General features: G+C 35.6%; 2 protein-coding genes across 8 annotated transcripts in view; one reads left to right on the plus strand and one right to left on the minus strand.

Annotated features, from left to right (window-relative positions):
- ELP4 (elongator acetyltransferase complex subunit 4) overlaps window positions 1-9,337 on the minus strand; it is a 242,556-nt gene extending 233,219 nt beyond the window's left edge. The window contains exons 1-2 of the mRNA XM_041722909.1: window positions 9,095-9,337; window positions 1,417-1,452 (exon numbers count right to left, since the gene is read on the minus strand). Coding sequence (XP_041578843.1) covers window positions 1,417-1,452; window positions 9,095-9,326 — 268 coding nt within the window. The 5' untranslated portion in view covers window positions 9,327-9,337. The remainder of the gene's footprint in view (window positions 1-1,416; window positions 1,453-9,094) is intronic.
- Window positions 9,338-9,475: 138 nt separating this feature from the next.
- Window positions 9,476-26,517, plus strand: part of IMMP1L (inner mitochondrial membrane peptidase subunit 1) — an 86,666-nt gene continuing 69,624 nt past the window's right edge. Inside the window, exon 1 of one of the 7 annotated variants that reach the window (XM_041773470.1) lies at window positions 9,476-9,581. Coding sequence is in view for 1 of the 7 variants with exons in the window: in XM_041773473.1 (XP_041629407.1) it covers window positions 9,661-9,679 (19 nt within the window). In the remaining 6 variants the exon portion in view is untranslated. Of the gene's footprint in view, window positions 9,680-26,517 lie in introns of all 7 variants that reach the window. The other 6 variants (XM_041773475.1, XM_041773476.1, XM_041773477.1 and 3 more) reach the window with 6 other exon arrangements.

Raw genomic sequence — 26,517 nt, forward strand, 5'->3', positions numbered from 1 at the left:
AGCCAATTTGGAATATTATACTCATTTGTGAACACAGTTGAAGAGACAATGCCAGACTGATAGGTATGATTACAGAACAATCAAGAGAGTGAAGAACATGAAAACCACAACACATAAAACATAGTTTAAGAAACTGTGTCTACTTCATTTAGAGAAGATTTGAGGTAATGTAATATTTTCAAATATTTTAAGAATGTTATGTGAAAAAGTATGTAAGTGAATTCTGTACTATATCAAAGAACAAAATTAGAAACAACAAAACTATTAAATTTTATAGATTAAACATTAATATGAAGAACCTTCCAGGGTGCCTGGGTGGCTTAGTTGCTTAGGCATCTGCCTTTGGCTCAGATTGTGATCCCAGGGTCCTGGATCAAGTCCCTCATCGGGCTTCTTGCTCAGTTGGGAGCCTGCTTCTCCTCCCCACCCCTCACTCATGCTTTCTCCCTCTCTCTCTCAAATAAGTAAATAAAATCTTTATAAAAAAATAAAGAACTTTCTAATAAATCCCAGCATTTTCAATGATAATGCATTGTTTTGTGAAGTAGTGAGTCCTTTAAATTACATAATCTGTATTCAAATTGCGTTTGATACTGTCGAGGATGATGGAAAAGTGATTCATGACTAGTTGGGAACTTTGACTACATAGCTGCCATTGTTTATTTCAATTCCAGATCCTATGATCTAAACTAAACAATAAGGTAAATAGGATTATGTATGAATAATTAAATAAGAACAATTGGCACTTAAAGATGAATGAAAATATGATTTATCAGTCTATTACTTTTCTTTCAATAAGAAGAAAATAATAATAAAAACATGATATATATATATATATATATATACACAATGGGCTTATTGGTATATTAAATTCTCAAATTAATCCCTATTATAATCCCATTGTAAATAGAGATTTTTTTCCAGAAAAAAATATCAATTGGCATTAATTTTAACCTTTTTAAAAAGAAATGGAGAACAATTCACTGTGAATATTTTTAAATAACTAGAGCTATATTTTCAGATATATTTGCTTCATTTATTTCAAGTTCAGATCAACATCTGAATTTTTTTTTAAGATTTTATTTATTTATTCATGAGAGAGAGAGAGAGAGAGAGAGAGAGAGGCAGAGACACAGGCAGAGTGAGAAGCAGGCTCCATGCAGAGAGCCTGGTGCGGGATTCGATCCCAGGACTCCAGGATCATGCCCTGGGCCGGAGGCAGGCGCCAAACTGCTAAGCCACCCAGGGATCCCCAACATCTGAATTTAAATTAAAATTTTAGGCTTTTCCTTTCTAATTTACCTTAACTCTTACAGAAAGTTATGTATTTAATGTCAGAATAGGCAGACCCATAAAATCATTATGCACAAAAGAAAACTCTCAACAGGAAGAACAAAGTGTGTATGCTATACTAACCAATTAGAAGAACTGTTCCAACGGCCAAACCTCCACCTGGAAATAAAACAAAACCAAGAAGAAAATTAATCTAGTTTCATACACATTATCTTTAGCATAAAAGTTAAGCTTTATCAAGGACAGCTACTTTAGTAACTTTAAAATTGCAGATGAGAACAACATTTTAATTACCTTTGCAATACTTTGCTTAAGGTGCTATTATGAAATAATTACATATTATATGTAATTACACACTACACATTACAATTACTTTCATAATATACTGTACTATCCTCCTTTCTCTTGTGATAGGACCATGCAGCATTCAACATAACTGTTCCAGTAATGTTATATTTAGCACTTGTTAATAAATTAACTCAATAGCCAAGACCTAAATGCTCACAGTAACAGAATACTACAGAAGTACAACATGGGAAAGGTTATTATAATAGAAATTCCACTTTAATATTTACACTTAAATTTAATAAGCCTTGGGAAAAAAAAAACCCTGATAATTAAAAGTAATTCTTTTTTTAAATTATGAATAATATACACAAAGATTTGACATACTCCAAAATACATTTAGAATTTAAAATAAATAATACTTTCATAATTTCAAACAAAAAAGTCACAATCACAAAAGATATTTTTTATAATAGCAGAAAATGTTCTTTTGAGTATCTGAATTATGGCGATATGATCACAAGTATAGAACTCAAACAGTGATTCAATAAAAATCAACTTAAAATCAAATTGTAGAAAACTAGAACAACACTAAAAAGACATTGAGGTACAAATATTTTGTGCAACATTTGTAAAAGTATTACTATTTGCAATTGTTACAAATTATACTAGCAAATTCACTTTAAAAATATGTATATCAAAGAATGAAATATACATAAAGTAATTTAAAAAAAACTACTCAAAATTATTGGACAATTGAAGAAAATCCTACCAGTATTTTTTGGTTTTGGTGCATAAAACTGTGAAAGAAACACTTAGAATACCAATAAAGAACTTTTCCCCCAACAAATTTTATAGTGGCAAACACTATATAGAAAAACATAGTATGAAAATTTCCTTTAATAGGGTTTACTTTTTGCCTTGCAAATATGCATAAATGTTATGTTTCAAAGAGTTTGAAATTTGGTAACATACACGAACATAGAAAACAATGCGACATTTGGTGACTTTATAACTGTAAGTAGAACATTTCAAATTGTGAGAGAAGAGTTTAAAAAGAAACTAGTATTTTATATATTTTTATGTTTGGGTGGATTTGTTATATGACTAAATATATATTTTAATTTCACATTTAGATAGGTTCTTTCATTACAGCACTTAACACCATACCAGACTACACAGGATAACTTCAAATGTTGTTCTAACAAAAAGATTCACATAAAGTAATATATATTGGTTGATAACAACCATAAAAGATCAAAGCAAAAAGATTTTCTCTAAGATTAGACTAAATGTCTACTTTAGTTTGTGCCTAATATAGCCCACTGCTAATCTTTTAAAACATTTTGAGCACTTTATTTTTTTTAATGCATCGAGCATTTCATATTGCTTTCCAATTCCTTATTTCTTTATCTTACATGCAAAAACATTTAAATGCCTAATCACCATTCTGTGTATATTTAAGACAAACTAATAGATGTACATAACAGTATCTGTTATGCAGCATCTAGTCTAGAGCAGGTCCTATTAAAGTTAGGTGGTTTTCTTTTCTAACCTATTTCTTTTTTTTTTTTTAAGATTTTATTTATTTATTCATGATAGACATAGAAAGAGAGAGAGAGAGAGGCAGAGACACAGGCAGAGGGAGAAGCAGGCTCCATGCTGGGAGCCTGACATGGGACTCGATCCTGGGGCTCCAGGATCACACCCTGGGCCAAAGGCTAAACCGCTGAGCCACCCAGAGATTCCCCCTCTAACCTATTTCTTATAGGAAAAATTTAGATTTCTTATCTAAACATCCCTGGGTCTACATTCATGTAGCCTCAAATTAAGAATTTATATAAGGCCTGGAATAGTAAATAACTGGAATAGTAAGATACAGAATTAAAGAACTTTTGTGACTGTCATTCATAGTAGGATAAGAACAGATCCAGGAATAGTTTCCCAATTAAATGAAATGATACTTAGCTCAAGTGTCTTGCTCTAAGAGAGAGGTACTCAATAAGAGCTGTTACTATTCTGGCAATTATTTTCTATTAGAACAAATCATTAAACATATATTATTATTTGATAAATAGTGATCACTATAATAGTAAGAATTAGTAAGAATACTTCCTATTGATGAATTATTAAGCAATGCATGATACAAATGAGAGTACACTAAGAAAGTAATTTTCTATATGAATGATTCAAATAATCCAATTAAATTTTTAAATCTTATGTATACTAAAATTCTAATGTTTGAAAAATTTGAACATTAAACAGCATAAAATGAGGACATTTTAATGAACTTAGCCATCTGAATATACTATCAGGCCTCGCCTCAAAAAGTCAATTATCTTTTTTTCTAAATTTAGGGCCCTATTATGTAAATTTACTAGAATTAAATTTGGATGGCTTAAGTAAAGGTTGGTCATTTTGAAGGTTGGTCATAGGAAATAAGATGAAGCCATCTTATTAACTATTTTAAAAATCAAGGTTTTATTCTGTGTGTATGAGGTAAAATGATCTGACATGCACATATATACATACATATAGCAGCCAAGTTCCTCTATTCTTCCAAATTTCAGGGTGATGAGATCTTACATTTCCCTAAAACCCCTGTATAAGGGTCCTCACTTGATATACTGAGGTTCTAACTATTTTAAATAAGTAAGTTTGAGTAAGTTTGTAGCCATGTCCTCGTCAAAAAATAAAAACCTTAAGTAACCAGCCATGATAGGACATCTTGATAGGATACATTCAACCAAAGCTCATTTTAATAGATCTTTAAATTCAGAAATCCATTAGTAATTTTATTTAATTTCAAAAGCAACACAGATTTCACATTAATAGTTCCCAATTAAAATAGACTATCTTTTCCCATTAGTTCATTAAAATGTTCACCACAGTAAGGAAACGATCATTCTATCTCTGTGGTGAAACATAAGGAGCAAAATGGTCTTGTTTACTGCCTCTTCTCCTCTTTAAATCAGATCTTAGAGAAATCATCAATACATTTAAGTCACTAAGCAAGTAAACTTTTGGTTTTACTTATGGATCTTAAGAAGTCTACTTATCTCCAGCTTGCTAAAATACAGGCAGAACAGTTTATCAACATGTAAGATTATTGAGTTAGAAAGCTTGAAGATTCTTTGCAAGTCTGATATTGTAGTTAATTTCATCATTTTGTCTTAAAACTAGAAAAATCTAGTATTTTATACAAAACATTGCCAGAAACTAAGATCTTATTAAATGACAATTATCTTCTGATTTTTAAAATACTAAGGAGGGCAGCCCCTGTAGCGCAGCGGTTTAGTGCCGCCTGCAGCCTGGGGTGTGATCCTGGAGACCTGGGATTGAGTCTGACGTCGGGCTCCCTGCATGGAGCCTGCTTCTCCCTCTGCCTGTGTCTCTGCCTCTCTCTCTCTCTCTCTCTCTGTGTGTGTCTCTATGAATAAATAAATAAAAATCTTTAAAAAAATAAAATACTAAGGAAAGGGTTGTTTTACTCATGTGAAGTGGGAAAATAATTTCTAAAATTAAAAAAAAAAATTTTAAGTAGGTCCATGCTCAATGTGGAGCTTGAACTCACAACCCTGAGATCAAGAGTCACGTGCTCTACCGACTGAGCCAGCCAGGAGCCCCAGAAAATGGCATTCAAGGGAGAAAATTCAATCCCCATGCACTTCCCAAAACAAATCTCTAATTAAATCATACATTTTGGGTAAGCAAGGTCAAATTAATATATTAGGATCTGATGACCCAGAAGTGATACCCTACTCTACTTTGTAAGGCACTCTCCTTTTTCAAAATTACAGGAAATAAAAGGGAAAAGGAATAAAAGTCAGAAAAAACAACAGTGATTTATATCAGTCCTTTCTAGTGCTTTCTATAAAGGAATAGTTTTATATAAAATTTTATTTTAGGGAAAATACAAGGTACAAAAAGTTCATATCCCTTTGTTCATAGCAATGTCCTAAACTTAATTAACGCCACACCTCAAATTAAATTCCAGTTTATTTCATTAACAAGTCTACTTTTTCTTCTCTCTCTGGGATGTAGGAAACATCCTGACAACTCTTGATTATCACAACTATTAGCTGAGTAAATATGGGAAACAAAATAGGGAAAGCTATTGACAGTGAGAATGGTTCTGTAGATTAAATGACATGAAACAATTTTACATAGTGAAAAGCAAAGGAATAAGCTACCTTTTCCTTAAATGTATAGCAATCTTTGCTAAACTATTATAACCAGGATTATTTTTAACATATAGTACAAACTCAACCTACATCCCACATTCTAGATTAAGAGACAATGGAGCAAAGGAAATAAGCTCACCAGTGTTTACTTTTTGACTAGCATTGAAAGTGGCAGCTACCATCAAATTTCTTTGGAGTACCTTGGGGATTCTTTATCCCAAATCCCTACCTTCCATTCACTTGACTGTCAAAATTGAGTGAGTTCCAAACAGCACATAATTGAGCCAGTCAAAGCTGAGAAATCGCCCTTCCTTCAAGTACATTTCTGAAGGATACGGCTGGGGACAGGGTTCCCTCAGGTTACACAATATGGTCCTAAGATGAGCTATACCTTTTACCTTAGGGGGAAAAATTCTTCCAGAATTCTCTATGTACTATAAACTTTTTGGCAATTCCTGGAAGAAAAAAAATGAAATATTTACATACACTGTCTTAATATAACAACATAAATATCCTAGAACAGCAGGGTTGAGAAGCTGAGCTAGAAAATCTCAGAAGTCGAAAAATTTCAATGTGGTCAACTTAGAAAATGTATATCAGTGTCTAACAAAATTTAAGTTGTCAGAACTAAAGTATTTGATATGATTAGATCATGTTTAAAAGATGCTGATACAGGGAATTCTCAAATTCATAAAGCACTTGGGAGTAGGAAAGGAAATATTAGCATATCTTCAAATGACCAACATTCGATTTGCCTGTATAATATATTCAAAAATATATTTAAATATATTTTGCATCTATGCTTAAAATTACATTGACATCACAGGGGCAGTAGTAAAATCACTGTACTGCATGGCAGTGACAATACAATATTCACTTGTTTCACAGCAACCACAGAATATATTTAGGCAACAATCACAATGTCATAGTATAGTTTCACCATTCTGATATAACATGCTGCTATCATTATATCTTGTCACAGTATGTTTATATTAGGCGTGTCACAATCTGAGTCAAATATTTTAGAGTAACAATATAATTTGAATTATTTATATTTATGTTTATACACATTAGCAGCCAAATATTTCACCTCCAAATAATGTTTTAATGAAGAATGAATGTAAAGTATTTGCTCCACAGAGCCATACAAAATAAAAAATAAAAATACAAAAATGTCATTAAGAAGTTAACAACAACTAAAACACTTCTGGACATAGTTATTATTTCAAATGTACTAACTCCTATGATAACAACCTCTTCTGTGCACTTTGAGAATTAACTGTATACATACATAACATATTTCAAAATATCCCCAAACTGATACCTATTTCAATTATCTTAACCAACACCAATTTTTAGTATCAGCTTGTTACAAATACTAGTGTTCCCTGCAAGCAAATCTGGAAGATTTTTAAATTACAGTTCAAGTTTATATCACTGTTAGGAACATTTAAGAAGGTACTTTTGGAAAAAAAAAAAAAAAGAAGGTACTTTTGGTTCACTTTTTGGTGAATACTTTAAGAGACCTACTTAAAGCAGCCTTGGGTTCAATAAATGCTTAAAAACTCTTCAAATGAGTTCTCAAAAATCTGAAACAGCTGTAGCATAGTGAGAACATGAAATTCGAAGCCTAAAGATAACCCTACACTGTCTCAAGTTCTATGACTCTGTTCATGTCACTGTATCTGGGTCTGTTTCTATACCTCAAACACATAACTCATCCCATCTGTTTCATAATCTCTTGTTCAGGTTTGTTTTTGTTTTTGTTTTTCCTACACGTTATTTCTCTTTCAAACAAGAATTTGAGAGTCAACTATGTGCCAGGAACTGTGCTAGGCACATTTTGTTATTCTAATAAGAAACTGAAGGTATGTCAGAAATGTGACCTTTTTGTTCGAAGAGATTTAGGATCAAATGAATGAAGTTACATATCTCCATTGGATTAGGGGGAGGAAAAAAAAGGTAAGGACTTAGGAATAGCTTCCAAACTTTAAATTCAAATATAGGATGACACCAGGTGTAAAGTTCACCAGGGAAAAAAAAAGAGATAACTATTTGCTAAGTAGATATTTTGGATCATTTGCTTTTAGTACCACACAACAAACTTGAAAAAAATTAAGTGAAAATACTTAAATTTGTGTAGGAATAACCAGGACCCAGTTAAGAACATGATACAACAAAGGCAAGAAGCTGTGCTCTTCCTCACAGGTTGGTTGCCTTGTCAATTTCCTTTGCACTAAATCGATCTGAAGTGTACCTTAAGGGGAAAAAATATAGAGAGAAATTTCAAGGGTAGTAGAAGAACAAGCAATGGCATTTGTAATATTTTGTGAAAGTGTACAAGACTTAACTGACACATATCACATACTATGTAGAAGTTATGATATATAAACACAGACCAACTTTAATGAAGCAACGTTCTGACAGGAATTAAACTAATTTGCAGGCTCTGTTAACACAGCAGCTCTGCTGTGGTCCATCTTTGCAACCTAACAGTTGTGAGACTCGCTATTCTTCAGCAGGCTTCTCATGAAAAATTACAGAGATTATACAGGAAAGCCCAAGAACTGAATTTCTTTTTCTAATTAAAATGTGAATTGACTTTAAACCATGCCGTTTGCAGTGTAAACTCTGGGAGGCAAAATAGAGAGAGAGAAAAAAAAATCTTACAAAAATATATATAGAGTTAACGCAGATACTACGAATGATCATCAGTATCAACGACGGGCTTTAGCTACTTTGTACACACGTCAAGTCTTTAACATCCATTCTCTTAAAGCGGACAGAGTTTTGTTTAAAGATTCACAACTAGGAGATAAGCAGCCTGGCGGTGAAAGACGGGAAGTTACCTTTTTTTTTTCTTTTTTTTTTTTTTTCCCTTCCCAGCATTTTCTAACCAAGCCCATCTCTCAACAATGATACAAACTTTTGTAGATTAGGCGAAAGCATGAGCTGTGAGCTACCTGGGGTTGGCAGAAGGATGCCATCAGGGACCAGGAGGGCATCCTGGAGTGGAAGGCCAGACCGTCTCCAAATATTAATGCTTTCCCCTTACTGGGTGGTTTTTCCAAGATAAAGCCACGTAGGGATCCTGTCGTAACCTAGAAAAGGCTGGCGGGCCAGAACCACAGGAGGAAGTGGGAGCAGGTAACAGCATCTAGGAAAGTCTGCATGCAACCCTTCCTCCCCTCCATCTCCATCTGACCGGACTATCCTCTTCACGTCCGCAGGCTGAGGGGGTCAGGGAGAAACCTGAGGTTAGGGTGCCTTCCCCGGCAGGTGCCCTCCCTAACTTCTCCCTCTGTTGAGCCCAATCTCCGTTCCGAACCGACCTAAGAGCTGGTCCAGGGCTGGGAGCCCGGTTGATACCAGCAGCTGTCCGTTGCGCACCGACGGTCGTGTGCCCGCGATGGACACCAGTCGAGCACAGCCGCTGTCAGGGACGCTGGCTCTAGGACCCTTCCTCTGGAAACTGGTGACGTTGTTCTTGCCGGCTGCCGCCGCCGCCGCCGCCGTACATCCCTTATTCCCAGCGCCGGTGCCGCAGGTCGCCGCTGCCGCCATCTTGGAGCTTCCCGCGTCGGCCCAATGGGCACTCTGGGAACTCAAGCCGCGGGCCTATCAGAGCCGGCCCTAAGCTCCCGCCTCCGCGCGCTCGTAGCCAGTAGGATTGAGCGCTCGCTTCCGAGTCAGCCAATCGCAAGGAGCAATGCTGAAAAGTGCGCCCTGCGTGGGGACGGCGGACTTCTGCCGGGCCCAGGTGAGGAAGGCCCACCTGAGTCCGGGGTGAGAGTTTCCCCGGGCTCTCTGGGGCTAGAGGTGGGTGATATCATTAAACGTTTTTCTCCTTTTCGAGTGCCTTCCTACACGCTGAGTTAAAGAAAAGCCTAGCGGAGCGATGTGCCAAGTGACTACCGGTAGGAACGCGCACCTTTCTCCGCTCCTTAGTAGAGAGGGGAGATCACTTATCTCTCGCCCCTTGCTCTTCCCGTTTCTGATGGAAAATTCCATTCCGCCTTTACCGTCAGGGTTTTTGGGTTCTTTAGGGGTTTTGGTTTGATCGGCTGTTTTTGTTTTCTTTGTTGGAATGGCGGTCGGGTTAGATTGGAGAAATTGGAACTCTTAAAAATCTGGGCTCAGGTCGTCGCCGCCAGCGGCTGGCAGGTGGTTTGGGTTTAGACCTTACGAAAAACTCTCGAGCTTGCAGGCGATTTGGGGTTTCCTGTCTCAAAACAGCAAATGACAAAATGTACTTCTCCGACAAGAAGTCCCCGTGAGAAGCTTTCGTTTAATTTTAATTAGTGGTTCTGGAAAGTCTTGGGGCGCGCGTCTCCATCAGTAGCGTGAGTGACAAGTGTTACTCTGACAACCTTGTTCACACATTTAATTGTCATTTGCTGTTAAGACAGCTGCAAATAACAGGAAATACTTTAGGTCTCTTTCCTCCCCACCCCCCCCCTAAAAAAAAAAAAAAAAACAAAAACCTGGCATTGGATGTGTACGTACTTTATCTTCCCAGCGTTTTGTGAAGTCTGAATTAAGAGTTTTTTGTTTTTGTTTTTAAGAATAGGGAGGAATTTTATGCGTGGAAAAAAACGTGTTATGCTGTGTCTTTGGATTTAAAAGTTTCCGCAAAAGTGAGCCCGGGTGGCTCTGGTTTAGCGCCTGCCTTCGGCCCAGGGCGTGATCCTGGAGACCTGGGATCGAGTCCCATGTCGGGCTCCCTGCATGGAGCCTGCTTCTCCCTCTGCCTGTGTCTCTGCCTCTCTCTTTGTGTCTCTCATGAATAGATAAATAAAATCTTAAAAAAAAAAAAAATGAGCTGGTTGGAGGAGTGATTTTTTTTTTTTTAAAGGTCTTCATGATTTACAAATGTCTGAACTTAAAAAGACTCCCAAAGCGTGCCTGCACTACTAAATTACTGGTTTTGGCAGGGACCTAATGATATTCCAACTATACCTATCCACAACCTCACTGACGTTCTTGCCGGTGATTTGTTTTAGATCTCAGTGACTTGTTAAGACTTCTTGGCTGACTCTGTGTGATAAAGCGCAATTAGTCTTGTGAGATAGTGGCTGGTGGGTTTTGTTTTTAAAGCAAAATGTTAAGAAAATAAAACGAACGGCTTTACTATTTAACTGTATATCAACTGGGAAGCTTGGCCAAAGTTTAGATGCTTTCGTTTAGAATATTTCCTCAGTATAGATTTGTAATATAAATTATTCAGTAAAGAGCTGTTGGGTGCTTACTGTCTGCTTAGACCTAATGTGTCATTTTAGGCCGATAGAAATAAAACTTCTCATTTAGGGGGAGAAAGATTAACACATAAAAAACAGCTTAGCGCTTTAAGTGAACACATTGTAAGGCATGTGCTAGTTTTTTTCCTGTAGTAAATAAGGGCTAAAAAGGTCAAAACAAAAAGGGACAAAGCAGTCTAATTTCAAATGGAAACTTCTTGGATATTTTTGCTGCTCTGAAAAATTTGAAATGCTACTAATATTGAATTTTTATAAGCTGCTTTACTACATCTTCTGTTGTTTCCTCTCCATTTACTTCATCCTTTAATTTCTAAAAGTGATGGTATGATGGTTTGTTCACGTTATTACTAGAACTGAAGAATTTTTTTCAACTTTATAATTCAGAAAGCATGCCTTATATGCACACTAAGGCATTCTTGAAATGAGGATATGTTTTTCATGTAACATTATATAGAATAAATTAATTTATCTTAATTTTTTTTACAAAGACAAAACTTTTACTGTCAAAGCAAATAATGCCAAATACTTGAATTTACCAGTATGTTGAGTTGAATATAAAACATTGGAATAAATGAGGTATTTGTGGAAGGAAAGAATTAAAAGGGTATGTTTAGATGTGATGTTAATAATTTAATATGTAACAACTATTTTATTGAGCACATACTAAATCCCAGTGAGTATGCTAAGCATTCAGGTTATAGGAGAAAGAATACTTGGTCTCTTTTCTTCTTGAGTTCATAGTTGGGGGAGGTGGGTGGGTAAATAGGATAATAATATGTAAGTAGTATGGAGGACAAACGCAGGATACCTAAGTTGGACTGAGAGAGAGGAGAGGAGCCGGGAAAGTTTCTCTTGAGGGGAAGTTTAACCTGCGTGATGAAGGAAGTGTAAAAGATAAGGGCATTCTAGACGATGAAAGCCACTACAGAGAATGGGGAGACTGTTCTTCAATAAATCTGCTCTCACTGCTTCTGTGCAAGTAGTTCTTGTGATTTATACAGAGTACTAAGAAGAGACTGGAGAAATTAGACAAAGATCTAATTGATTTTTTTAAAAGCTGTGGCTCTTGTTTTTTGTAAAAATAATGGGAAATGGGAAATCATTGAAAAATTTTAAGTAAAGCAATAACATAACAATCATATTTGATATATTTTGGGCTAAGAGTACACTAGAAAAGAATGGATTGGCTAAGTGTGTGATTGGGATAAGCCTGAGATGGAATTAAGAGATTACTATGAGGAGTAGAATTGATGTGACCAAGGAAAGTTAACAGGAGGAATCAAAGATGACTTAACAGATCTCTAAGCAGGTTTGTGGATAACAGAGAATAAAGAATAAAGGAAAATGGCAGATTTTTGTAGATCTGGTGTTGGTTGTTTTAGAGAATGGGAGATCATAAAATGAGGTTTTAAAATATTTTTTGAATATGTTTAATTGGAGGTACCCTAGGAGTATCCAAGTAGAAATGTCCAATACACACTGGGCTATGTGAGAGGGGTCTCCAGATGAAACATATATATTTGAAGTTAATTAGCACATGGTGGGAGTTTACTAAATTCACCGAGGAAATAGGTACTTTGAGGAAAAAATAGAACTAAGAATAAACTTTAGGGAAGATGAGATTTAAAACTTGGACAGAGGGATGCCTGGGTGGCTCAGTGGTTGAGCTTCGGCTCCGGGCGTGATCCCGGAGTCCTGGGATTGAGTTCCGCATCAGGTTCCCCATGAGGAGCCTACTTCTTCTTATGCCTGTGTCTCTGCCTCTCTCTCTGTGTCTTTCATAAATGAATAAATAAAATCTTTAAAAACAATAAAACTTGGGCAGAGAAACAGAAAATAAAATAAGAATTTGAAAATGTTTGATTTAGTAATTATGTTTTTCAGGCTTTGTTAAAGGAAGATTTGAGGGAGTCTCAAATCTCAAAAACCCTTTTTTTTTTTCTGTTTAATTTCAAAAATTTATTTTATTCAATTTCAAAACAATACAAATCCCTGGGTCCTTAGGGGAGGGAGGATGGGCAGGAAGAAGAGGGAGTAGGAATTGAGGCGAGGCATGAGCATCACAGTGGCTGTCTCATGAGCACGTCCACATCCCTGCCCTAGGAGGGGGCTGGAGGTTGAGCAGGAAGCTCAGGTCCGAAGGAACACCATGGTGAGGAGTCCCAAGATGTAGGCTGCCACCAACTTCTGTCCCAGAGAGACGTGCAGGATTTGAGGCAGCTGGCTGCCAAGCTCGTCCTGGAGCGGGAGCAGCAGGAAGGCCACAGAGACTATGCCAGTCAGCAGGAAGAGGAGGAAGGAGCTGGTGGCCAGTTGTGGGTGGCGGTTCTCTGGGAAGTGTCTGGCCGTGGGTGGTGGTGTCCAGGAAGGAGGCCCTGGGTGGGGTGTTGGGTCAGGCTGTCCCTGGAGCTCAAGTGGGTAGGCTGGGGCCCTCAGAACTGAGGTGACGTCCTTGCGCCCCACCACTCGACCCTCAGCTCCCTCCTCAGACAGCTCAATGCGGAAGCGGTCCTGGACGTCATAGTGGCTGGGAATGGGGGCCACGTGGCGAATCACAATGTCAGTGCAGGACTGAGGTTTCACATATCCTTCTGTGTCAAACACCGTGTATTTGGCAGGTGCTGTGCACAGGACTCGGAAGCGAAGCGCAGCTCCCGTGGGGTTATAGAGGGTCAGCAGCTGCGGGGGTCCACTCCGCTGGTCCGCCCTGAATACTAGGTCCGGGGGAAAGACGAGGACCGGGACAAGTCCCGGTAAACTGAAAAGTCAAATAATTGTATTTAGAATTGAGTGGCAAATGGAGTTGAATATTCCATAAAAGCAGACCATTTTACATTTTAGAAAGCTTTTCTGTGAAGGAGGATAGAGGGAGATGACAAAAGTTTAAAGGAGGAATTTTGTTGTTAGAGGTAATAAGGCACTGGAATATAATTCTGGACATTGATAAAAGGACCATAGAAGGAATGGAAATCATAACACACGAGAAGGATCAGCATTTGAAAGGTGGGGGGACAATTCAATTGTTAATGGGTGTAAATGAAATAAGCTCTTTTCCCTTCTTTCTGCCATTAAATCTTAGAGACCTAAAGACTATTTTCTCTTTTTTATCCATATTCTTGCTTTTATCTAGTCTCAGGACCTCAGTTAACATTTATATATCAATGACTGACATCTATAGTCCAGGTCACTTCTCTGACCTTCAGAATTAGAAATTCAAATACTTACTTTACCAGTTGCTTGAAATTCTTTGTGGGGCCTCAAAATCTTGGTGTCCCAGGCTGAAATTCTCTTGTGTTTTGTATCTTTAGTAAATGATAAGACCATTTGCAGAATTAGTTGCCTAAGACAAGGAACCTCACTACACTCAGGTCCTCTCTTGAGCATCATTCTATGTCCATTACATTACCAAGACCTATGGAGTTTACTTCTTAATAGCTTTCTAATGGCCTGGGGTATACAGCCCTCATCTTAACTCATTTGTAGTATATTCTTCATTCAAGAGCCATCCTAATCCTTTCAAAATAGAAGTCTGATAATATAAAAACAATACTTATTAAGCACCTGCATATGGTTCCCTCCCTTGCCTCTGTGGGCACATCACTCTAAATTTCCTTACTCCCTGCACTCTAGCATTTATTTATTCTCCCATGTTCTTTTCCTCTAAAAGTCCACTGGTTAACTTCTACTTATCCTTCAAATCTCACTTCAACCTACATATTCTCAATAAAGCCATCTCTCCTTGCTATCAAACTGAAATCAGCTCCAGGGCACCTAGTTGGCTCAGCTGGTTAGCTGTCCAACTCTTAATTTCAGCTCAGGTCATGATCTCAGTATTGTGAGTTGAGCCCTGCATCAGGCTCCACACTAGGCTTGGAGCCTACTTAAGATTCTCTCTCTTCCTCTCCCTTTGCCCCTTCTGCCCCACAACATGCACACATGCTCCCTCTCTCTCTCTCTCTCAAAAAAAAAAAAAATAAATAAATAAATAAAATAAAATAAAAAGAAGAAAGAAAGAAAGAAAGAAAGAAAGAAAGAAAGAAAGAAAGAAGAAACCAATTCCTATATACCAACAGTGAATGAGTGGAATTGGAAATTAAAAACAATGTAATTTACATTAGTATCCAAAAAATTAAGGCATAAATCTAAAAAAGATATGTACAAGATCTTTATGAGGAAAACCACAATATTCTGATGAACAAAATCAAAGAAAAAATTAATGGAAAGATAATCCATAATTATGGATAGGAGACTCAGTGTCAAGATGTCAGTTCTTCCCAAATTGATCTATAGATTCAAATGCCATCCCAATCAAAATCCCAGGAAGTTATTTTATGAATATGACAAGCTGATTTTAAAGTTTATATGGAAAAAAAAAGGAAAAAAAAAAAAAGTTTATATGGAGAAGCAAAAGACACAAAATAGCAAACACAATATTGAAGGAGAAAAACAAAATTGGGAGGACTGAAACTACCTGACTTCAACAATTACTATAAAGCCACAGTAATTATGACCATGTGGTATTGGCAAAAGAATAGACAAATAGATCAGGGGAACAGAATAGAGTACCTAGAAGTAGACTCACAAATCTACTGATCTTTGACAAATGAGTGAAGGCAACACAATGAAGCAAAGATGGTCTTTTCAACAAATGGTGCTGGAACAGCATTGGCAAAGAAAACAAACGAGAATCTAGGCACAGACCTAACATCCTTCACAGAAATCAACTCTAGTGGATCACGTATCTAAACATAAGATGCGAAACTATAAACCTCCTAGAATATAACATAGGAGAAAACCTAGAGAATCTTGGGTTTCTGATGCTTTTTTAGGTATTATGCCAAAAACATGATCCATGAAAGGTAACTAATTAGCTTGACTTCATTAAAATTAAAAGCTCTTGCTCTGTGAGAGACAATGTCAAGAGATTGAGAAGAAAAGTCATATACTGGAAGAATATATTTGCAAATCTGATAAAATATTGTTATCCAGAATATACAAAGAACTCTTTAAAACTCAACAGTAAGCAACCTGAATTAAAAATAAGTCAGAGACCTTAACAGACACTTGACCAAAGAAGACCTACAGATGGCAAAAAGCAAATGAAAGGATGCTTCACATCATATGTCATCAAAGGAACGCAAATTTAAACAACATTGAGATACTGCTACACAACTACTAGTATGGCCGAAACCTGAAACACTGACAACACCAAATACTGATGAGAATGTGGAGCAACAGGAAGTGTCATACATTGCTGATGAAAATGCAAAAATGGTACAGCCACTTGAGAAGACAGTTTGGAGATTTCTTACAAAACTAAACACGCTCTTAACATATGTTCCAGCAGTCATGATCTTATACATTTACCCAAAGGAGTTGAAAACATCGACATAAAGACTTGCACATGTATGTATATAGCAGCTTTATTTATAATTCTAAAACTTGGAAGTAACCAAGATGTCCTTCAGTAAGGAATGAATAAATAATGTGTGGTATATCCAGACAATGGAATATTGTTTAGTGCTAAAAACAAATGATGTATCAAGCTATGAAAAGATATGGAGGAACTTTAAATACAAATTACTAAGTGAAAGAAATCAATTCAAAAAAACCATATACTGATTCCAACTGTGGAATTCTAGAAAAGTCAAAACTGTGGAGACAATAAAAAGATCAGTGGCTGCTAGTGATGGTTGAGAGGAGAGATGAATCAACAGAGCACAGAGGATTTTTAGGACAGTGAAAATGTTCTGTATGATGGATATGTCATTATACTTTTGTCCAAACCAATAGAATATATAGCACAAAAAGTGAATCCGAAGGTCAACTGTGGACTTTGGGTGATTGTAATGTGTCAATGTAGGTAGGTAGGTTCATCCTTGGTAAAAAATGTGCTGTTCTGGTAAGTGACATTGATAATAGTGGAGGCTGTACATATATGGGGTCAGGAGTATATGGGAAATTTCTGTACCTGTCTCTCAATTCTATTGTAACTTTTAAACTTCTTTATTATGAAATTTGCTGTATAAAATTTCAGTCTGAGGGTTCCATAAGCAACATGTATATGACCCCTATTGCCGCATAGTGGGAGCATTTTCATAAGCGTTCCAACAAGTTAGTATTCTTGGAAGTCTTCAAATACAATAGAAAGACTGCAGCAGCCTATGTAAGGTATACCAAAAAACATGTTGATCATACTAAACAACTAGCCTCTCCTGAATGAAATGAGTACCTCTCCAATTGTCTTTCAATGGCTTTCTGAGACCTAGGGTCTGTATTACCATTGTGACTAAGCAGGTAAACCAAACCATATTAACAGAGACATTGTGAAGGCTTACTGTAGGGTCTGACGGTGTTATGGCAGCATGATTGAATGAATAAATGTCAAGGTCATGCTTGTACAGAGGGAGTTGTTGTATCCTATGTAATCTCATTTTTCTTCCTTTTGGTACACTCATAAAGAGAAACCAAAGTCCTGATTTGCTTTACCTATTTTTATACTTCATGTACATGAAGCCATATACGGTTTACTCTTGTGTTTGGTTTCTTTTGCTCATTATGTTTGTGAAATGATTGCTATTAATGTATACAGATGTGAATTATTTATTGCTTTATAGTATTGTGAATATATCACAATTCATTATCCATTCTGCTGTTGAAAAAGGATTTGGCTAGTTTACTAATTGTGTCCAAGTGTCTTTCTAACGTGATTGTGCCAATTTATACTCTTACCAGGAATATTTGAGAATTTCAGTTGCCTGTCCTTACCAACACTTAATATTTTCTTTTTGCTTTAGCCTTTCTGAAAGGGTTGTGGCATGACATTGTTATTTGGATTTGGACTGATGAAGTTGAGTATCTGTTCATATGTTCATTGGCCATTTAGATAAACCTCTTATATGAAGAGTCAATTAGTGTCTTTACTAATTTTTGTAGAAGTGGGAATGTTGGATTTTCTAGATTTTTAGGAGTTCTTTTTATATTTTGGATAAAGGTCCAGTTTAGAATAAATATGTTACAAATATCTTCTCTAGTCTGTGACTAGCCTTTTCATATTCTTTTTATTTTTTTTATTTTGTGAGGTAATTTCTACATCCATCACAAGGCTCAAACTTACAACCTTGAGATCCAGAGTCAGGTACTCCACTGATTGAGCTTTATAGCTGAGTTTGCATACTCCAACATTCCAAAGATATCATTGTTTTTCAAAAGCCCTGATGTTTACTTTTAAATATTTGAATCTGCATTCTGCTGGAATTGATTTTGTTTTTCCTTTGGTGTGAGGCAGGGATAAAGATTTTTTTTTTCCTATAAGATAGCCTATTGACTTACCACTATTTATTGAAAAGACTGTTTTTTCCTTGCTATATGGAGTTATCACTTTTTCAAAAAGTAAAGTCCCACTGATTAGATAGATTATTTTCTAGGTTCTCCATTCCTTTGGTTAGTTTGTGATTCTTCAGCTTCTTCAGAAGGATGACTTTGTTTCTTTGTTTTAACTACCTGTACTGTTCTGTGCTCAAGCTAAATCAGTAAAAATAAGAAACCTTTTGGCCATCTTTTTTTTTACAACTTTGACTCCTCAGCAAAATCTCTTTGCTTCTGTTCAATCTGTAGAGACTTCACATAATTGTGTTTTGTATTTTGTCTTGAGTTTATGATTGTTACCTATGGGAGAGTTTGTCTTTATGAGCTTACTTCACCATACTTTACTACCTTTTAAATGACTGTAGTTGCTGATATTATTTGTGTTTTTCTTTTTTCTTTTTTTTTCATTGTTAGATTTGCTAGGGATTTTTCATTTTTATTCTTTTTGTAAAAATCCAAATTTTGGCTTTAAAGTTGTTTCTGTTTTATGTTTACTTTTTGTTTTGTCAATTACTGATCTTTATTTTTTTTTCCCTTTGCATTCAGTTGTTTTGACTGGCTGAGATTTTGGGTTTTCTCCTTTCTGATAAAAGCTTAATTCATTAATTTTCTTCCTTTTCTAATATACTGTTTTATAATCCAGAGTGTAATTTCTCTAAATACTGCTCTACCTGTGCCCTACAACTTTTAATATTTTATGTTTTCATCAACATTTATTTCAAAATATTTTCTATTTTTGGTCTTGATTTCCTCACTGACCCGTGAATCTTTTTTAGGACATTTTAAGAATGCCGCAATAATGAATTATTTTGGATGCCATGAAGCAGGTATAATCTGGGATTGTCTGGGGCACATGAGTACTTATGGTCATCCTAATTTTAGTGGATGTTTAAATAAAAACAGAAAATTGGGGAGTTTAAAATAAAAATTTGAGAATCTATTGTATACTAATGTCTTGGAGTATTCAGTATAATCTGGGAAATGTGTCGAGAGGTAAACATGTTTTGGTTCAAGGAGATTGTTAAGTAAATATCTGTAAGGGTAATTAAACAAGACTTTTTTAGTGGTAAACAGTAGAACACTAAAAATTTTTAGTGATGAAAGAAAAATGCCAGAACCAGAATGGCCCAGTATTGGTATATCTCCTAAACTGGGACTGTTCTTTATTTTTGTGTGTAGCCCAAGGAAGGAATTGAACAACTACTGACTGGTGCCAGGTGCTCCTTTCGTGTGTCAACTTGAGGACTCTCATAAGCATAAATATGTGGTGCTAGTCTAAGCCTGTGTATTGTGCTAATTGTCCTGGACAGTTCCGTTGAGATTGATCAATTCATCTTCAGTATGAATAATTATGGAAATCAAGGGAAAGGCCAAATACTTAAAACCATTACATTTGAATCTTCTTACATTAGATTTTGCATGGAGCATCATGCAGACTAGTGAGCTCCCCTGTAAAGAAATCTATAATTCTTGGTACAATGAATAGTGTTAAGAGAGGGAAATATATCACTTTGGACTGCTGTTTTCTAGCTTAAGAGTCTGGATATGAAGTATGTTTATGCTTTATATACTGGATATGAAATTTCTTGCAGTATAAGATGAAAATAAAAGTCGTAGCAAATATTTTAATTCAGAACTAAATTGGAGCCATCTATTACACAACTTCTTAAAACTTTTCTTCATGACTTTTGTTCCATATAATTATTCTACCTTTCTTTCTTTAAATTATATTTTCTTAGGAAACACTTTTTTCTTTTCAAATTTGATAGCATTAATTAATTGCATTCTCTACATTGAATTCTTGTGTAATCTATTCCATATCTATAATATTTACTCATTTGTAATGCTATATCTTTTGATTTTTTCTCAATTCTTTTCTCTGAATAACTTTGTAGCATTTTTTTAAAAACCTTTTTACTCCCAACAACAACAAAAAACCTATTTTAAAGCTATTTTCATGGAATGACATATTAGGTGTATGCATTATTTCCATTTCCAACATTACTGATTTCTGTTTTTTTCTGAATGTAATCTTTCTTCCTACTTCTTTTACCTATTTTTTGTTTTTCACTAGAGTACTTTTGAAAGAAATAATTAAAATATAAATCTGGTAATCTGTTAATGGTAATTTCCAAATAAGGCCTGTCCAGTAGAATTTCCTGTGTTGATGGAAGTGTTTTATATGTACATCGTCCAGTGTGATAACCATTCTACCCCTATGGCTGTTGGACACTTGAAATATAGCTGACACGATTGAGGGACAGAATTTTTAATTTTATTATTTAAATTTAAACACTGCATTTGGCTTCCTGTGACTCTATGGAAAACATAGCTCTAGATCTAGATATGACAATTTTTTTTCTGTAAAAGGACAAATGGTAAAATATTTTAGACTTTACAGACCATATGATCCCTGTTGCAAGTATTTAATTCTGCTGTTGTAGTTAGTACAAAAGCAGTCTCAGAGAACCTGTAAACAAATAAGCATTCTGTGTTAGAGTAAAAACTTATTTGCTAAAATGGTGCTGGCAGTATTTGGTCAGGGGCCCCTAGTTTGACAGCCTCTACTCAGGTCAGAGATGTGTCTAGGAGTATATATATTTTTCTTTTCCTCTCTGTTTTGTCTGGGTCCTTTCTGTTGTTTTTCCCATGCGTGTGTGTGTGTATGTGTGGAGTCTCCTTTCCTGCACTATTTTAGAGAGAGTATTACCTACATGGGTTTTCTGATTTCTTCAACCTTTTTTCCCAACTCTTAAAGTTATTTTTTTATATGTGGGGGGGGCAGTGGTAGACAGGCCTTTTATTTTAAATTTTTAAACTCTACTCTTTGTCCTTTTAACCCTATTTTTTTCACAGCCTTCTTGTTTTATGGTGCATATTTTACCCCAGTTTCTCCAAAGACTTAATAAAATTTTTTTTCTTTTTTCTTTCCTCCTAGTTTTACCTTTTTTTGCTTTGGTTGTTATTTCTTTTTCATGCTGGGGTTTTCCCTTAAATTTTTGGTCACCCTTGGTTGTCCGTTATATTGATATAGGCCTAATATTTGAATCTGCATTCTGCTGGAATTGATTTTGTTTTTCCTTTGGTGTGAGGCAGGGATAAAGATTTTTTTTTTTTTTCCTATAAGATAGCCTATTGACTTACCACTATTTATTGAAAAGACTGTTTTTTCCTTGCTATATGGAGTTATCACTTTTTCAAAAAGTAAAGTCCCACTGATTAGATAGATTATTTTCTAGGTTCTCCATTCCTTTGGTTAGTTTGTGATTCTTCAGCTTCTTCAGAAGGATGACTTTGTTTCTTTGTTTTAACTACCTGTACTGTTCTGTGCTCAAGCTAAATCAGTAAAAATAAGAAACCTTTTGGCCATCTTTTTTTTTTACAACTTTGACTCCTCAGCAAAATCTCTTTGCTTCTGTTCAATCTGTAGAGACTTCACATAATTGTGTTTTGTATTTTGTCTTGAGTTTATGATTGTTACCTATGGGAGAGTTTGTCTTTATGAGCTTACTTCACCATACTTTACTACCTTTTAAATGACTGTAGTTGCTGATATTATTTGTGTTTTTCTTTTTTTTTTTTTTTTTCATTGTTAGATTTGCTAGGGATTTTTCATTTTTATTCTTTTTGTAAAAATCCAAATTTTGGCTTTAAAGTTGTTTCTGTTTTATGTTTACTTTTTGTTTTGTCAATTACTGATCTTTATTTTTTTTTCCCTTTGCATTCAGTTGTTTTGACTGGCTGAGATTTTGGGTTTTCTCCTTTCTGATAAAAGCTTAATTCATTAATTTTCTTCCTTTTCTAATATACTGTTTTATAATCCAGAGTGTAATTCTCATTTCTCTAAATACTGCTCTACCTGTGCCCTACAACTTTTAATATTTTATGTTTTCATCAACATTTATTTCAAAATATTTTCTATTTTTGGTCTTGATTTCCTCACTGACCCGTGAATCTTTTTTAGGACATTTTAAGAATGCCGCAATAATGAATTATTTTGGATGCCATGAAGCAGGTATAATCTGGGATTGTCTGGGGCACATGAGTACTTATGGTCATCCTAATTTTAGTGGATGTTTAAATAAAAACAGAAAATTGGGGAGTTTAAAATAAAAATTTGAGAATCTATTGTATACTAATGTCTTGGAGTATTCAGTATAATCTGGGAAATGTGTCGAGAGGTAAACATGTTTTGGTTCAAGGAGATTGTTAAGTAAATATCTGTAAGGGTAATTAAACAAGACTTTTTTAGTGGTAAACAGTAGAACACTAAAAATTTTTAGTGATGAAAGAAAAATGCCAGAACCAGAATGGCCCAGTATTGGTATATCTCCTAAACTGGGACTGTTCTTTATTTTTGTGTGTAGCCCAAGGAAGGAATTGAACAACTACTGACTGGTGCCAGGTGCTCCTTTCGTGTGTCAACTTGAGGACTCTCATAAGCATAAATATGTGGTGCTAGTCTAAGCCTGTGTATTGTGCTAATTGTCCTGGACAGTTCCGTTGAGATTGATCAATTCATCTTCAGTATGAATAATTATGGAAATCAAGGGAAAGGCCAAATACTTAAAACCATTACATTTGAATCTTCTTACATTAGATTTTGCATGGAGCATCATGCAGACTAGTGAGCTCCCCTGTAAAGAAATCTATAATTCTTGGTACAATGAATAGTGTTAAGAGAGGGAAATATATCACTTTGGACTGCTGTTTTCTAGCTTAAGAGTCTGGATATGAAGTATGTTTATGCTTTATATACTGGATATGAAATTTCTTGCAGTATAAGATGAAAATAAAAGTCGTAGCAAATATTTTAATTCAGAACTAAATTGGAGCCATCTATTACACAACTTCTTAAAACTTTTCTTCATGACTTTTGTTCCATATAATTATTCTACCTTTCTTTCTTTAAATTATATTTTCTTAGGAAACACTTTTTTCTTTTCAAATTTGATAGCATTAATTAATTGCATTCTCTACATTGAATTCTTGTGTAATCTATTCCATATCTATAATATTTACTCATTTGTAATGCTATATCTTTTGATTTTTTCTCAATTCTTTTCTCTGAATAACTTTGTAGCATTTTTTTAAAAACCTTTTTACTCCCAACAACAACAAAAAACCTATTTTAAAGCTATTTTCATGGAATGACATATTAGGTGTATGCATTATTTCCATTTCCAACATTACTGATTTCTGTTTTTTTCTGAATGTAATCTTTCTTCCTACTTCTTTTACCTATTTTTTGTTTTTCACTAGAGTACTTTTGAAAGAAATAATTAAAATATAAATCTGGTAATCTGTTAATGGTAATTTCCAAATAAGGCCTGTCCAGTAGAATTTCCTGTGTTGATGGAAGTGTTTTATATGTACATCGTCCAGTGTGATAACCATTCTACCCCTATGGCTGTTGGACACTTGAAATATAGCTGACACGATTGAGGGACAGAATTTTTAATTTTATTATTTAAATTTAAACACTGCATTTGGCTTCCTGTGACTCTATGGAAAACATAGCTCTAGATCTAGATATGACAATTTTTTTTCTGTAAAAGGACAAATGGTAAAATATTTTAGACTTTACAGACCATATGATCCCTGTTGCAAGTATTTAATTCTGCTGTTGTAGTTAGTACAAAAGCAGTCTCAGAGAACCTGTAAACAAATAAGCATTCTGTGTTAGAGTAAAAACTTATTTGCTAAAATGGTGCTGGCAGTATTTGGCTCATGGGCCCTAGTTTGACAGCCTCTACTCTAGGTCAGAGATGTGTCTAGGAGTATATATATTTTTCTTTTCCTACTCTGTATTGTCTGGGTCCTTTCTGTTGCTTTTCCATGCGTGTGTGTGTGTATGTGTGGAGTCTCCTTTCCTGCACTATTTTAGAGAGAGTATTACCTACACTGGGTTATTCTGTATTTCTTCAACCTTTCTTCCAACTCTTCAAGTTATTTTTTTATATGTGGGGAGAGGCAGTGGTAGACAGGCCTTTTATTTTAAATTTCTTTAAACTCTACTCTTTGTCCTTTTAATCCTACTTTTTCACAGCCTTCTTGTTTTATAGGTGCAATATCTTACACAGTTTCTCCAAAGATCTTAAATAGAATTCTTTTTCTTTTTTCTTTCCTCCTCAGATTACCTATGTTTGCTTTAGAGTTGCTTATTCTCTTTTTCATGCCTGTGGTTTCCTTAAATTTTGGTCATCCTTGGTTGTCCGTTCATATTGATATATGGCCAGTTAAATAATATGGATTACTGGAGTAGCTTTTCTCTTCCTTTGTTTCTCTAGCAAATCTTTACCCTATATGGAAAGAATACTGATGGATTTTTTTTTTTTTTTTTAATATGTGGGCAGGACTTACTTATTGGTGTGTTTTGCTCAGAGTGGATAAGCAGATAGCCCAGGCCCTTCTCTAATAGCCAGATACGGAGGATCCTACCCTAGGTTCCAGCCACCATATTTGGATCCCAAGTTCCTCTCAGGTACTTTTTACCTTTTTTTTTTTTTAATTCATGAGAGACGCACAGAGAGAGGTAGAGACATAGGCAGAGGAAGAAGCAGGCTCCCTTCAGGGAGCCCGGTGTGGGACTCAATCCCAGGACCTGAGCCAAAGGCAGACACTCAACCACTGAGCCATCCGGGTGCCCCCTCTTTTGGTTTGGTTTGGTTTGGTTTGGGTTTTGTTTTTTTGTTTTTGTTTTTTTTTTGGTGCCCCCTGTTTTTACCTTTGTTTAGTAGGTTATCCTCCATAGCTGTTGATTCAGCCTGCAACCCCTTTGGAGTCACATGAAAAAAATTCCTCTATCTTCCCTGAAACATACTCCTGTGTGTGCTTAGCCAGGGGTTGGCATACTTTTTCAGAGGCCAGATAGTAAATATTTTACATTTTGCAGGCCTTACCACCTCTTTCACAGCTACTCAACTCTAACATTTCCACCCTAACCTACCTATCATTATGATTTCATATATTATCTTACAGAAATTCTTCAAAATGTCTAGCTAGTATGTTGATGGTTTTCACTCTCTTGTATTGGTCTGAGGATCAGCCTTTTATTCTATTCAGGCCTTCAATGAATTGAATAATTCATACTCACATTAGGGAGGGTGATCTGCTCTACTCAGTCTGAAGATACAAATGTTAATCTACTCCAGAAACGCCCTCACAGGAACACCTGGAATAATGTTTTGCCAAATTTCTTAGTATCCCCTGGCCCAGTTAAGTTGGCATATAAAATTAGTCATCATAGTCACATAACTATTAAGTGATAGAACTAGGATTCACAATGAGTTAAACTGTCTGATGACAAAAATCCGTGCTCTTATTTACTGGTTGCACCTGGACCCAAACTCAATATCTCCTAAAGATAGCCCATTTAGCCAATTTATGGATATTAGTAAAAAAAACAAAAAAATGAAGCCTATTTCCATTGCTAGAAAAGGGTATATAGGGGATCCCTGGGTGGCGCAGCGGTTTAGGACCTGCCTTTGGCCCAGGGCGTGATCCTAGAGACCCGGGATCGAATCCCACGTCGGGCTCCTGGGTGCATGGAGCCTGCTTCTCCCTCTGCCTGTGTCTCTGCCTCTCTCTCTCTCTCTATGTGTGACTATCATAAATAAATTTTAAAAAAAAATTAAAAAAAAAGGATATATATTCAGTGCCCAGGATGGTGAGAAAATGTTGTATGAAACAACTGGGATAGTAAGTGCAACATACTCAACCCCTAGATGAATGATTCTGAGTTTCCTAAAACCTATGTTAATCTGTGAAAGGGAAATTAGACTCTTTGTTTCTCGGGAGCATGGAAATTTTAATTTAAATTGAGGTTAAAGAACTTTTTCATCAGGATTGTCCAGCACTGAAACAATAATAAAACTATTTGCTTTTAAAAATCTTTAGAATTTTATTGAAGATGGCCTCCCAACAGTGGACTACCCTAAGCTCTGGAACATGTGGACATCATTAGATATCACTTCCCCAATTATGTTGTTATGGGCACAGTTGACCTAAAGATAGGGAGACTAAAAAAATCAATAAAGATAGGGAGACTGACCATGTGAGCCTGAGCTAATCATGAGACCTTTCAAAAAAAAAAAAGAGAGAGAGTGTTCTCTAGCTAACAAGAAGAA

This window comes from Vulpes lagopus, chromosome 11, assembly GCF_018345385.1.
Source record: "Vulpes lagopus strain Blue_001 chromosome 11, ASM1834538v1, whole genome shotgun sequence".
Lineage (NCBI taxonomy): Eukaryota > Metazoa > Chordata > Mammalia > Carnivora > Canidae > Vulpes > Vulpes lagopus.